We start from the raw sequence: 14038 nt of genomic DNA on the forward strand, positions 1-14038 counted from the left end.
TTAAAATGCATGAGAAATTCATTAATAGAAGGGAATATAAATCCGTTGTATAACAGAAGGACTTGATGTGTTGAATTAGTTCCACTTCTCATTAAGTTGAAAATAAATTAATTCCTTCTGTACTATCAATTCCCCTAAAAGTGGCGGAGAACACTACAGGCAGGGAGTATGTCATCTCATAGAGATTCAGATCCAGGACAAACATCCCTGATGTGACAACAAGGTTTGTTACTCTGTGAGCAAACTTTTGATATTTTTGTGTTGCCTATCACACTGCCCACTGCAGTATAAGGCCTCAAAGAGAAAAAATGTAAAAGGATTAAACCTCCCAGGCAATGGAAGTTCTTCACCAGATCAAAGTAATTTTTCAATATGAATACAATATTTACAACCTGCTTCTTCAGTAGAGTATCTTCCTCACATGACCCACAGAAATTCCTGTCCTTTATTCTTGATCTTCTTCCAGAAGGGATGTCACAAAACTAATGTTTCTCTGTCTTTCTGTTCTGGGAAAAGGAGAATCTCAGGCTGGGCAGGGCTTTGAGCAACCTCATCCAGTGGAGGGTGTCCCTGCTCACAGCAGGGGGTTGGAACTAAATGATCTTTAAGGTCCCCTCCAACACAAACCATTCTATGAATCTATGAATTCCAGTTGGCTCTTCCTCTGAAGTATGAAACCATAACTTTTTAGCAAGAGGAATGGTTTCTATGTTCTAACTAAGAGATTCTTGGGTTGCTAGAAAAGTAAGATGAAACTGTTGAGGCAAAAAGAAGAAAAGTCTCCTATTTTAAGAGAAAAAATTTTAAGAATTCTGTAATTACTAGTAACCTGTATACTATATACAAGTACATGAGAATTGCAAAGTAAGATCATATTCTTGTGAAGAAATACAAACAGAACCAAAGAACATGATCACTCTATGTAAAATTAAATGCTTTACAGAGGATAGCAATGAGTACTTGCCATTAGATATATGGTGACTTTATGACCTCCTAGGTAGAAAAAATAATAGGTGAGAGAAATTGTGCAGTTTCCATTTCCGCAGCCTGGTAGATCTACGGAGGAGATACTCCAAACCGACAGGACATTGGCCTGGACAACCTGCTCTAGCTGACCCTACTTGAGCAGAGGGGTCTGACTAGATGATCTGAAGAGATCACTTCAATGTTAAACCACTCGGTGATTCTCTAAAATCTGTGTGGGAATGCAAAATCTGTGTGGGAATGTCTGGTAAAACAACAGGATCATCCTAATTAGGATTAGCAATATGTTATAGGTATTCTTGAATGTCTCAAGTCTGTACAGCTTATAATGTCAGGTCTCTTGTTATTTAATTAAAAGTTCTTTGACTGGTTCCAAAATTTTCCTGTGATGACTTGCATGACATTTCAGAAAGCTGTGGGCTAAGCACTCTTAGGTTTAGATGAATGACACAAATGCAGCCTCAAAAACGCCCAACGGCTTTTTTCAAAATGTATTTTAATGCAAAGAACTTCTTCTCTTTCTTATATCATTCTATACAAATTTTGATATTATCCATTTTCATGGAAGTCAGTTTTATGAAATCACTGCTTCTCCATTATTGGTTTCTATCTATCTTTCTACCTCTGTTAAGAATCTTGCTGTAGAAAAGCAAAGAAGATCTTTCTTACATATTTTTTGTGAGGAACGGGGGAAATTGATATCTCCTCAGACAGGCAGATCTCCGATGGATCATCCATTTTCTGTAATGCAGCAAATTTATATGTATCCAGCAATTTACCTGTAAATTGAACATTTGTATTTTGTCAGGCAAAAGCCCACATGGACATTGTTTTTTTATTGCTATGATGTAGCAAAACTCAGATTCTACTCTTTGACTGTGAAATATCCTACTAATTAGTCTACCTGATAAATAACTACCTGTTTCACCCTTTACCTGAAGCCTATTCAGTAAAGCATACTTTTATCACCTTGATGGTTTCACTGAGCCATTTCCTAATATATCTACTACCTTACACGATGCCAGCTGCTACTGTTTTTCTGACAGCTGTTATCTTTCACCAGCTGTTATCTTTCACCAGCTGTTAATTAATGCCTCTTCTCCATATCCCCATTCTAATATTTTCCCTTACATGTAGGGCTAAACTCATCACAACCCCAAAAATATTGTATACGTTTTAGAACTCTTTTCTGTGATGTGTCTAGAAAACTGCATCTGGCAGTGTTGATCTGAGATTAGTCTACTGTGCAATTTAATGCCCCCACACTAGCACTGGAGTTCAGAGTAGCAGTGTGCTTTTAAAGCTAATCTTCTGAACAACCCCACTCCGTGTAATTTTATTTCCATTGCGGAGTTCCTTTAAGATGAAAAATAAAGCAGAAGATGTGCTCCAAGAGCATGTGTAATGATCTCCCAGTGATAATGGGCTTTAGTTCAACAGATTAGAGTGCCTCTGAAGTGAACCCCCCAAACTACATAGAGTGCTGATGACAAGTCCTTGCACCAACTATTTTGTTCTAAAGATCCATCCTTACTGGGAAACACTACTTGTTAAATGTTCTTGTCCACTATGTTATTTTTATTGTAGCCTCATTCTTACTTCTGCCTAATGTAATTATTTCACTTACTGTGCCTTGCTATACAACGAGACTGCTCTGAAAGTTAGGTGAGAGAGTAGTCCTTATCACAGTTTTCTGAAATACAAGATTCCTTACCACTTGTCTGAGGAACCCCCAATAATATCATCATATCAAATTATACTGTGTAGCACAATCATATGACAAGTATGTTGGTGACATATAGGTGTGCTTTACTCAATTCCGAAAAACTTGACTGAGCAGTTAGAGCAACGTTAGTACAGTATTCAGTTTCCACCTTGACTCAGTTTAACTAGCTCTCCTTCCACGCAATATGTCCTCAGAGCTTACCTTCACTCACAAATTCATTCAATTCATAGCCATCATAATTTCCACACATTCCACAGGTTTTCCCCATATATTTTTTTTCAGTCAAAACCTAAAACAGAACAAACCAATATATTTAAAAGGATCACCCTAAGTAAAATTATCTATAAAGCATTACTTTTCTCAAACACATTCAGTTCAAGGATCCAGGTAAAGGTGATCCTGCTCATTAATTTCAGTGACTTGGCTAGAAGAAATGTTTTGGAAGCAGTAACTTCTTTTACCAAATAGGCAAGTAGTGATTGTTGTGATTTTTTTTAATTTAGGAAAAGAATAAAAGACATTTGCAGAGAATTGAAGGGAAAGATACTCTAAGGAACCAGAAAAAAATAGAAAAGGAAATGATGCTGTTTCCTTGCTCATATCTTTGTTGGTAGAGCATGAATTTCAGGTTCATTGTCTTAAGAAGTTGAAAGTTACAGAAAGAATATCTGTTTTCAGAAGGTTATTCAATTATTTATTGCTCTGGAGAATAAAGTAGTTATACTACTCCTACCAGCTACAATCAATGCATTTTTATAAAACCCTTAGATCAGAGGAAATAATTTGATTGTAGGTAGGATATAGTGCATACCAATTACAGTAGCATTTCCTGTTGTATGTGTGATAGCAATGTTGATAAATCTCCCATACAACCTCTCACATAACAATCTCTCTGTTTTAGCATAGAATTTGGTGTCTTTTGTGGCAGGGAGACTATGTGATTTCTCACACTGAGGAAATGTATCCTCTTCTCTAAAATATATCAGTCATTTTGGAGGGAAAACATGACAAGATTCAGAAAAAGAAAAAAAAAAGAGCTGGTAAAAGCACCATATATTTGGAAAAAAAAATAAAAAGATGGGGGGAAGCATAGTAGAAATGACAAGGCTAAGGCATACGCTACGCGTAAATTCTAAACAACTTTAAGTAACTTCAACAGCCCTTTAGCAAAACATTGTAGCTGCTGGAATAGCTTGAGGAAAGTTTAAAATTTGTGAAAGCATCCACAGATCTCAACACTGGTGGCTTTAGTTACATACCAAAGCTGGAAGTTAAAGGAATATGCAGATATAAAAAGCCAAGATGTTTTTTTCAAGGTGAATAGATGAAGCAGGAAAAGAATAAATACCAAAATAGTAAACATATGCAAAAAGCACCCATTAAGTTTAAAGACAACTTCTCATTCCAGTAAATCAGTGAGCATTTTCTCTTCTGCTTTATGAGAGCATTTTACTAACCATGAGATAGTCATCATTGTTCCACATGACAACTAGCTCCATCTCCATCAGTTTGGCCACCAGACGAATGTTTCGTCCATAAGGTGCTATTTGAATTCCATTGCTGGTGTAAGGCAACTTAATGACACTGTAATAAGGCAAGAAGAGAAACTGACCATCTCATACCATTATTAAGCAGGTATTAGTTATCTTTTCTGGATCTAATACATATATAATCTGAGTACTTGCAGCAACATAAAATAGAATTTTTTCCTTTCTAATTGTAGCATTTCAAGATACATCAAAATTTCTCTTGACTGAAATATCAGCATCAGCAGTTTCATAGAAGAATCACAAGGAGACAGCTGTATAGTCAGTATACTAGTGAAAATGTTTGCACAGCACTTGGCATCTTCACTTGGTTTGGTTTTTCTACGGTATAGGTAAGGTATGTTTCAAGAACTTGTAACAATACAGTTTGCGTGGTAGTATTATTTTGATTACCCTGAAAAGCTTACAGGCTGTTAATATAGGAATTATTGCTATAACTGAAACCCGACAAGGTTAGAGAAACCCCTTATGGGAATGCTGTAGCAAAATTAGGTTTTCATCCTTGCAGCTGAATTCTAGTGCTACAAACTAACAACATTAAAGACAAAGTATATTTTGCCAAGTAGTCAGTAAGCATGTGATATAATCATAGAAAAGTTGCTTGGAAGGGACCTTCTGAAGTGGCCGAGGCCAGACTTCTACCTAAAGAAGGGCTATGTGCAACACTAGACCATGTTAGCCAAAGCCTTTGGTTCTTGTGAATGTAGGATAAAAATTTAAATGCAGATCATTTGGTTAGGTCCACAGTTTTATATAGCTTTCCTGGGACATTAACTGGTAAAGAAAGTTCCTTTAATAAATACAATTTGCTAAAATAAGGTATAGCTTCAAGTTCTCTTTTTGTCACAATGGTTATCATACATAGGTAAGTATAAGAAGATAGAGACAATCCACACTCAAGTATTTCCTGTACCCACATATATTCACAGACAAAAATTCAAGCCTGTCTATCTGATAAAAATGCTGAAAACTTCCATGGAAAGATTTCCTTCTATGGGAGCATTTTGTCTAGAAGAATGAATGATGCAGAACCCAAAGTTTCCCATCAGTGTAATTCCTCAGTAAAACAGCTATTTTCTGGACATAGTAATCCTTGGAATAATGTATACAGACAGTGGTCTCATCCACAAGGACCTTTTTGTGAGCCCTTCTGATATTTCTCTATTGGTTGTACAGTTCAAAGATTCTCTTATAACCTATATTTGTGTCATCTTTAGCACAGAGGGTTCAGAGTTATTTAAGTCTCAAAACAAACGAACTCTAAGCAAAACCCCTTCCAACCCTTGGGATTCTGTGATTCTGTAAATGTCAGATAATTTCAACAAGTATCTACTAAAGGTTATAAGCTGTTCCTGTAGTAGAGGCATATGAATATGCAAACTGGCAGTACATAGGAGACTAGTTTCAATGTGAGAACTGTTTTGGTTTGGGAAGGGTATTAGTTTATCCCTTTAACTACAGAAACTAAGCTTGATTCAAATAACTGCAAATGTAACACTCATCTATAGAGTGTGAATGCTTGAAAGGAAGAAATGGGAGTAGAGTCATCAGGTGTATTAACTTCTGTAATTTGTTGATACATTTTTGATACAAAGTAGTCTTCTTTAGTGTGACTGCTATATGTATAACTCTCTGCTGTCTTTAAACATATTTTTTTCCCATTAATTGCAGAATCTTACCCAACATTCCTGACAGAAATGCTGCCTTTCTCAACAATGACAACAGAAGGTCCCAGCTCGATTATGATCCTCGCAATTTTTTTGTCCAGCCCACGGCGGAACTGTATATTGAAGTCAGGGCTGGCTTCATCACATACAGTTGCAAAGATATAGTTGCAGGTGCCAGTGAAGTCATACTGGTATTTATCAAAGGTGGAAAAATGCCCTCCGCCCCAGGTAGAACAGGAATCCTTGCTCAGAACTATAAAAGTGAAAGAGAAAAGTGGATTTAGGTCTCCTAACAGCATATTTGCTCATTCTGATTGCTATTTCAGTTATAAATAGCAAGAAAAGCTAGTAAGTTTCTACTCAGATTAATCATCTGAGCAAAATCCTAGACTCCTTTTTTTTATTTATTTATTTTTTTTTTATTTATTCTTATTTACTGTAAATGGAGAAGACCTCCTAGCTTGGGAAACACACTTCCATCTCCTTCATGGAACATATAAATGTTTATCTTCTTGCTTCAGCCTGCACAATCTGTTTGCAGAGGTGACAGCTTGCTACTGGAAAACCCTTTAACATTTCAGGCACATTTGTGAAGCTATATATGGCATTACTGTATTTGTTGTACAGTCAGATCATTAGATGTCAGAAAACAGCCTTCAAAGCCCAACTTCTAAGTCTCCACTATTTCGGGTCTGTTTCTGTGAAAAAGTTCCAGCCAGCTTTGTAAATATATGGAATGTTTTGATCAGTTTTCACTTTTACAAAGTAATCACTTTTCATCTAAATGGACAGATTTTAGGAGGTTGAAATGAATCAAAAAAATAACTCCAGCACTTAATGTTACATATTTCTATACCTACTTAAAGCATTTGAACTGTCCCTCTGAAAATGACAGAATTACTGAAGTCAGTAAAATCATGTCCTTGGTTATGTATTTCCAGACTCAGTTAGTTACTTTTCATTTTTTAATTATTTTTGCTTTTAGAGTTATATGAAGTTCAGTTATCTTAGAATATATTTTAGAAGCATAAAGTATCAGGTAAGTTTTGCAAAGTTTACCTGCAATTTTTATTCTCTGCTCTCTTAAAGAGTCATCAAATGACTACAGAATGGTACTGGTTTTATTCAGGTCAAGTAGAAAATACTGTTTCCCAGTGAGCTGTTACCTGTTTGCAAAAAGTACTCCTCTTCCATACTTCTGTGCTGTCCAGAACGTCTGACTGGAAAATAGGAATTGGCTAATTGTTATTGATCCTTCATGCCCAACTCTAGCTAGTGTAATATACTGTGCTGAAGTGATACTAACCAGCAAATCCCAGCTTTTTCAGAGTGTGCCAAGAAATGATTAGCTGGGGCTGCACAATGGCCAGAGTGCAACAGGAGCCCCCTTCAATAAATGCAGGTGTGCTTTCAGTGTATTTGTTTTTATTTAAATATTATCATAGAAAAATATGACAGGAATGTCAATAACTCAAGATATTTAATACTAGATTCTATACTTGTCTTTTGAGTTCAGTTTTATTAAGTGTTATCTAGATTTTACTTTACTTTGTGTATATCCATGTCCTACTATTCCTCTTGCTGTAAAAATAAAGAAGACAGGAGATGACTTGCTGAATTTTATTTTTTTTTCGTCTGGTCACAAGTTCAGTTATTTTTGCCTCTAGGATGAACTTCATGTAGCTTTTCCATGCATATGCTGAATGAGAATTCACTTAATTCAAGCCACTCTCTGCTTCTCATTATAATAAATTTGCATTTTATAGAATTCTTTTGTTCTAGATCTCTGCATTTTCCTAAACTAGATTAACAGTTTCACTATCAGTCACTGAAATGCAGCAACTTTCGCAGTACAGAGTTGCTTTTTAACAGTAGACAACAGTAAAGCACAGTATTTTAACATAAAATATTAAGATTATGAAATACTAGGAAGAATGTCTGTAAATAGAATATGATATTGTGCAGAATACTAGGGCTGATATACACATTTATTTTAGAAAAGATCTAGTAGAGGAACAGCACACCCTGTACATATGTTATCATGATGACATTTGTTCATTCTTGTCATGGATGTGGAAAACTAAATGTTTAATTAACTAAATTTAAATTGAAAAGTCAGTGCCTTACTTTTCTTCAGAAAAGAACATGTGAAAAGTTGTATTAGTTCTGACCAAGTGTTGATGTAGCTTGCTTATTTTATTTCCAGCAGTGATCATTAGGAGACTGCTGAAGGGAAGAGTACCATCCGGTCAAGCATGTATGCTTCTGCAGATACTCTTCAATCTACAATTATTTTCAATTCAGGGTATTTTGTGAGGCTACTGGGATTTGTCTGCCTATCCCCCTTGTGCTCTGACTTCCAAGTACTTGTTCAGCCTCCTTTTGAATCAAAGTGAAATTTCTTTGTAACAGAAAATACCACAATCACTGTTGTCAAATGTTACCATTTTAATTGTGAGTTAACATTTTAGTGATACCTACCTTCCTAACAGTATTTCTGATAGCTATAATTTTTACTACTTTAAAGCTATAATACATTAATTACGCCTTGGCATGGCACACATTTTTATATGATAGTGATATCTTACTATATTTTGTATTTCTTAAGACTCAGAAGGACTAGCACAAATCTGCAGTAAGTAGGCAGCTGGAGTAAATTTTCCTTACAGATATAGGTCTATGCACACAGGCAATTCTTAGGAGTTAAAGGAAAACTGGGAAACTACCAGAACTGCAGCAAAAATAGCTTCAGCTGGCACAGCTGGATGTTGAAGCAGAGATCTGTCCAAACCCTGACTCCACACTGGCCACTGGCTATAAAGGTGAGGAAGAGCTATTTCACTTATACATAAATTTGTTTTAACCTGCAATCTTTAAAATAATCTCATAGACCTAGCCTCTAATCAGCTTTATTTCATTTCCTGGATTTTGCAGCAACAAAAGAATCCATTTCTTAAATTTTTAGAGAATGTTAACCTAAGTGCAGGAATGAAAACCAAGCAGATCACACCAAATACCTCAGTAGCAAATTTCTAAATGTGGAAGGCTACTAAACTGCTTCACAGTTTCTATCCTGAGGCACCAAAACCTCAGCATGGCACACTAAAGCACTTTCCATTCATCATAAAACTTACCAGAGCAAGACAACTTATTTTACTGTCCTTTATAAGCAAACTCTTCATTTGGGATTTCTCAAACTAATGCTATAAAACATATGCTCCTTGAGGCAAGGACTTATTTTTATTATGCGCATCTTCTGCAATACAGAACTGATGCTGAATTGAGTTGCAACATGAACGTTAAACACCAGGTCAGGCACTTACTTCTTTGCAGAGATTCTTTCTGGTTTTGGAGAAAAAAGTGAGGCCAATAATTTCCTTCAAAAGCTGTGAAAGGAAAAACAAAACAGGAAGAATTTCTCCTCTGAGCACAAAGAAGTAAAAAAAAAAAAATAAACAAATACACAAATATTCAATATGGCAAAAGTCAAAGCAGTGTGAGCAGATATAAATTGTGTCCTGCCACACAAAACTGAGCAGAAATTATAGTGGAAAACCACATAATTCATCTTGTAATAAAAAAATTACAACTGGTAAAACTACCAAACAAAAGCTTTTACAACCAAAAGCTGCCAGAAATCCTGTACAATATGGGGTTTCCTGCATTTTATCCTTGAATTCTCTGTTCCTTATTAGAAATCTGTGGAATAAAACTTTCCTCGTGTTTTGGAATTCTTATTCCACCATACGGATAGAAGTAGTGGAAGGAACAGCCAAAACGGGGAAAACATGGGAGAAGTAATGTCCCATGTGCTCTTCACAAGAATCACGGGATCTGTAGCTGAACAGTGGGAAATCCCCAGGCCTAGTTTTCACTTTTGCTGCTCATTTTAAGGCAGAATGATGAAAACTGTTATCTGCTTCCTTCCACACACCTCTTATTCACAAAGCTTGTTCTGATTATGAGAAGCCAAGGACTGCTTAGCAAATATGGAGTACAGTATAGTCCCTCTTCCACCACAAACCCAGACCTACTGCATGTGTGTAACTGCACAGTGTCCTCATACATACCCAAAGATTCTTTCACCTAGCAGCTTGCTTCCTGTCCAAAGCGCAAAAAGACTAAACTAGGTGGCAAAATGGGCTGCCACAGCCAGTCTAGAAGCAGTGAGCCCTCTGCAGGAACATAGGTAGTGCATGCATAGAATGAGCTCCCACAGAGTAACTGGATAGCAACAACCAAAGCAAGCTGTAAGAAAAAAGTATTCAATGGGCTTCAGAAATGGGCTACTCCTTTTTAAAGTTTGTCAGGTCCAGTATTTCTTAGGTAACAGGTGCAAATATCCTGTAGAAACCATATAATTCTCTGTTATATATTTTGGATCTTTTTCAACAAAGAAAATGTTATGTCAGAAGGTCTCTTTAATCACATAAACCAGGCCAAGTCTGCATACATATGCAGGCCAAGCTCTGCGGGCTTCTGTTGGTTCCTTATACACTAAAGACACTAAAAGCCTTTAGGGAGCTCACTAACTGTAAGGGGACTCTCTAGCCAGTTTTACACTGTGCTGCTGATGTGATGCAATATTTATCATGTAGTACCTCAAGGACTGTAGGAAAATAGATGAAGTTCTGTCCTGCATGTGAGGCTAAGTTAAGGAACAAGAGGGCAATTTTGAGTTCCAGCACATGCCTTTTCTATGGATCTGAGGTCCAGACATCTCCAACTTCTCTGTCAGTCTATGCCTCTGTTCTTCTCTGAAAGAACACTTATTTTAAAGTATGTTATCTGCATAAACTACTCTAAGCTTTTAAGAGCTAAAATACTATACTGGTGGAATTGTATACAATGAATATCTAGACAGAAGGGAAATAAATCAAGTAGGTTCAGGGACAGAAGTGTTCCCACCCTAATTGTTCCAATAGCTTTAAATGACATTTATCTCAGCCAGTTTTCTATATTCTCTTCACAGGCTGTGAAAGTAAATACAGATTTGCCGAGTACAATCTGACTTGCAAAATATGTTTCTTAACACAGAATAAATGGACAAAAATTGTATTTTTCTCCATTGGTGTAAAGAAAACCTTAGGTAACTGCAATGTAAATGCCAAGGCAGAAGTTCAGTGAGATGTATTCCCTCTATCCTTCTTCCTAGATACTGTGTCCATTTAAGTGGGACAGTGCTTTATAAACAAAAAATGAAACTCAAGAGTACAACATAACATAATTTTTCTAAGTTGAAGTAAGTTACCAGCATAATAACTTATTGATAAATTAAACAAGAACATTCCTACAAGAAAGAAAAGCACAAAACAATCTCTTTAGCTGTTGAGTTGTAATATAGACTAACTGCATGGTCAGCACTTCAACTTCCACAATTGCCTGACACGCTCCTCAAAATCATTGTAGATCCTACTCACTCTGGCTTGTCCTCTATAATGAGTTAGCACTGGCAAATAACTGTTTGAAATTTTGCCAGTGTTTCAGTACAACCTCTTTGATCAGCCTGCACTCGGCAGGCATCTCCAGAACACAGCATGCTTCTTCCTCTGTCCTTCCAAGTTCCCAGTGAACCATGCATCACAAGAAGTACACCACAAAAAGTAATAGTCAGTTTGTGTGGGTATCGAGCTAACACTCTTCACACCTAGAGTTGCTGCTGCCTTGTTTGAACCCCTTTATTTTGGTATGTCCATTTCTTCAATAATCTATTACTGTTGGTTTAACAGTTTTGCAATAGCTACAGTTTAATCCCAAACTACAAACACAATATTAATGGAACTTGAGAGCATGTAACAGCTGCCTCCAGAGAATATCTGACTTGCAGGAATTGAAGGTATGTGTAAAACATTATTTCAAGTGAGATCTATCCAGAGAACTTCATGTAAAACAAAAGCCCAATACTTCATGAACAAATATTTTAGACCAGAAGAGTTTGGTTTACAATAAGTCTAAGCTTGCCAAACAGTTACAAAATGTTACAAATACTTCAGGTTTGCTATTTAGATTAAAACATTGAATGCAATAATCATCCTGAATTATACTGGAGGCATGCAAGGTTTATATTGAAAATAATTCAGGATATGAAATCCATTACAAAGTTTTGCTCAAACAATAGCTGGTAAAACAAATACAGGGCCATTCACTGAATATCTGCCAATCAGTCTGTATCCTGTCAGATCAAACTATTAAACTAATTACAGTATGGTAATTATTCTCAGCATTTACATTCTTTTTCTGACACTTAATTCTGAAGAGATGATTAAATTTTCATGGCAATGTTATTAACCATTCACAACCACATGAAATGACAGATTGCATAGATGCAGAAAGTGCTATTGCCCCATGCAGAACTTGTATCTAGCAACCATTTAGGAATTCTCTACTGAAAATGCTGTCCTAATGGTAAATGATTTCTGAACTACTGAATTCTTTCAGACTGACATTTTTCTATTACTGCAAGTATTCTGTATTCTTTTGAGAAATGGGATGACTTTGAATTGACATGGAATATTTGACTTTGAATTGCTCAATAGAATTTTAAACAGACTTTTACTTTTCTTATGTAAAGGAAGTTTAACTTTCAATTCCTGCTCTGCTCTAGCTGGCCTGATTTCCTTGAGAATTATACCTGTCAAGGTGCAGATTCTGTGTGGTCAGTCTGACAGCAATACAATCCAAACAGGGAACTTGATTTACTGTGAAGAAATAATTTCCTTTCTATGCCACAGTTACTATGAGATATCCCTATGGGAAAATACAATTTTATGTTGTAATGACTTCAATCAATGTATTTCACATCAGCTAAATGAATGAAAACAAAATATTTGATGTAAAACATTGAAATGAAAACCTTTTATACTTCCAAACAGAAACAGTTATGGATTTCTGTTCTGTAAAGGGTTCAGTTTTTCTTCTTATGTGGGTCAAAAAAAAAATGTTGAAATAAGAAGTCCTGGAAAAGACAAGAGCTTTAAAATAAACTACATAAGCCTAAAACAAAATTTAACAGCAAGGGTAGTGCTAGAGTCATGACTGGAATATTCAATCAGTTGCACATATTCATGATGATTTCTCTACTGTGTAAAATTATTAAATTCCTTTGTCGTTAGCAAAAAAAAGATGTCTGAACAGCATATATCAAGGTAACTTCCCATTTTCATACTTAGTAAGAAGAACTATCATGACTACCTAAATATTTCGTAAGGATTCATGAAGTTTTGATTATTGAAATAGCTAAAGTGCTGAAGCCTCTAATCAATGTACCAGCATCTCTTATTAAGTAAAATCTACAACTAATAGTTTTAAAATGGTTTTAAATTTCTGCAGGTTTTTAAATCAGGCTAATTCATGTTTACTGCTTTTCTTTAGTTATTAAGGAAAAGAGGAAGTGTTTCTATTAGATTTCTATCCTCCAGTATCTATCAGATTTCACATCAAATGTATGTCCTTACAAAGAACATATACATTTCTAGTTAGAGACAGACTCAATGTACGGAATTTGGATGCAAATCCATGAAGAGGAAAACGGGAGTCCTTGCTTTGATTTAACTCATTCTAAAGAGACAAGATTTGGATCTAGAGTTTGAAACAACTAGCATCTTGCATGTTGACATCCACATCAACCTCTTATGGTTCAGGTATGCCTCCAAAAATTGTCTGATTGCAAAATCTTACTTGACAGAATGAAACTTCTATTTGTTTTCATAGTGTCCAACCTCACCCAGCATTTCAAGGCTCCAGAATGCTGATACATCCCAAAGCAAGAAGACTGTACTGAATTTTCTAGATCTTTTAGGCTTTTGTGTTTAAATTCAGCTGAATCTCTGTCCTAGACAACAGAGTCCTTTATAGATGAAGCTCTATTTGTAGTTGCCAAGAAAGCCTGTGGCTGAGTAGGAGTTGACAGTAATTTTCTGTTTGATTGCATCTACTTATCTATCATATGAAGTCATGTAGTTTAAGAATTTACAGGCATCTGCATTTGGGATTAGGACCCATGGTCAGGCACTTTACTTGATCTTGGTTGCAACGGTGCTAATACAGTTATACCTGTTCTGAGAGTCTACTAAAGGGTTGAGTTATTTATATTTTAATTTTTTCAGTGCTACAGT

At 35.9% G+C, this 14038-nt stretch overlaps 1 protein-coding gene across 1 annotated transcript in view; it reads right to left on the reverse strand.

Annotated features, from left to right (window-relative positions):
• The window catches only part of MUC6 (mucin 6, oligomeric mucus/gel-forming), a 64196-nt gene that overhangs the window by 37101 nt on the left and 13057 nt on the right, over window positions 1-14038 (reverse strand). Inside the window, exons 2-7 of the mRNA XM_065682675.1 lie at window positions 9248-9310; window positions 7091-7144; window positions 5937-6177; window positions 4168-4294; window positions 2912-2999; window positions 1654-1763 (exon numbers count right to left, since the gene is read on the reverse strand). Of these exons, the coding sequence (XP_065538747.1) occupies window positions 1654-1763; window positions 2912-2999; window positions 4168-4294; window positions 5937-6177; window positions 7091-7118 (594 nt within the window). The 5' untranslated portion in view covers window positions 7119-7144; window positions 9248-9310. The remainder of the gene's footprint in view (window positions 1-1653; window positions 1764-2911; window positions 3000-4167; window positions 4295-5936; window positions 6178-7090; window positions 7145-9247; window positions 9311-14038) is intronic.

The sequence above is a fragment of the Lathamus discolor genome, chromosome 6 (genome assembly GCF_037157495.1).
Source record: "Lathamus discolor isolate bLatDis1 chromosome 6, bLatDis1.hap1, whole genome shotgun sequence".
Classification (NCBI taxonomy): domain Eukaryota; kingdom Metazoa; phylum Chordata; class Aves; order Psittaciformes; family Psittacidae; genus Lathamus; species Lathamus discolor.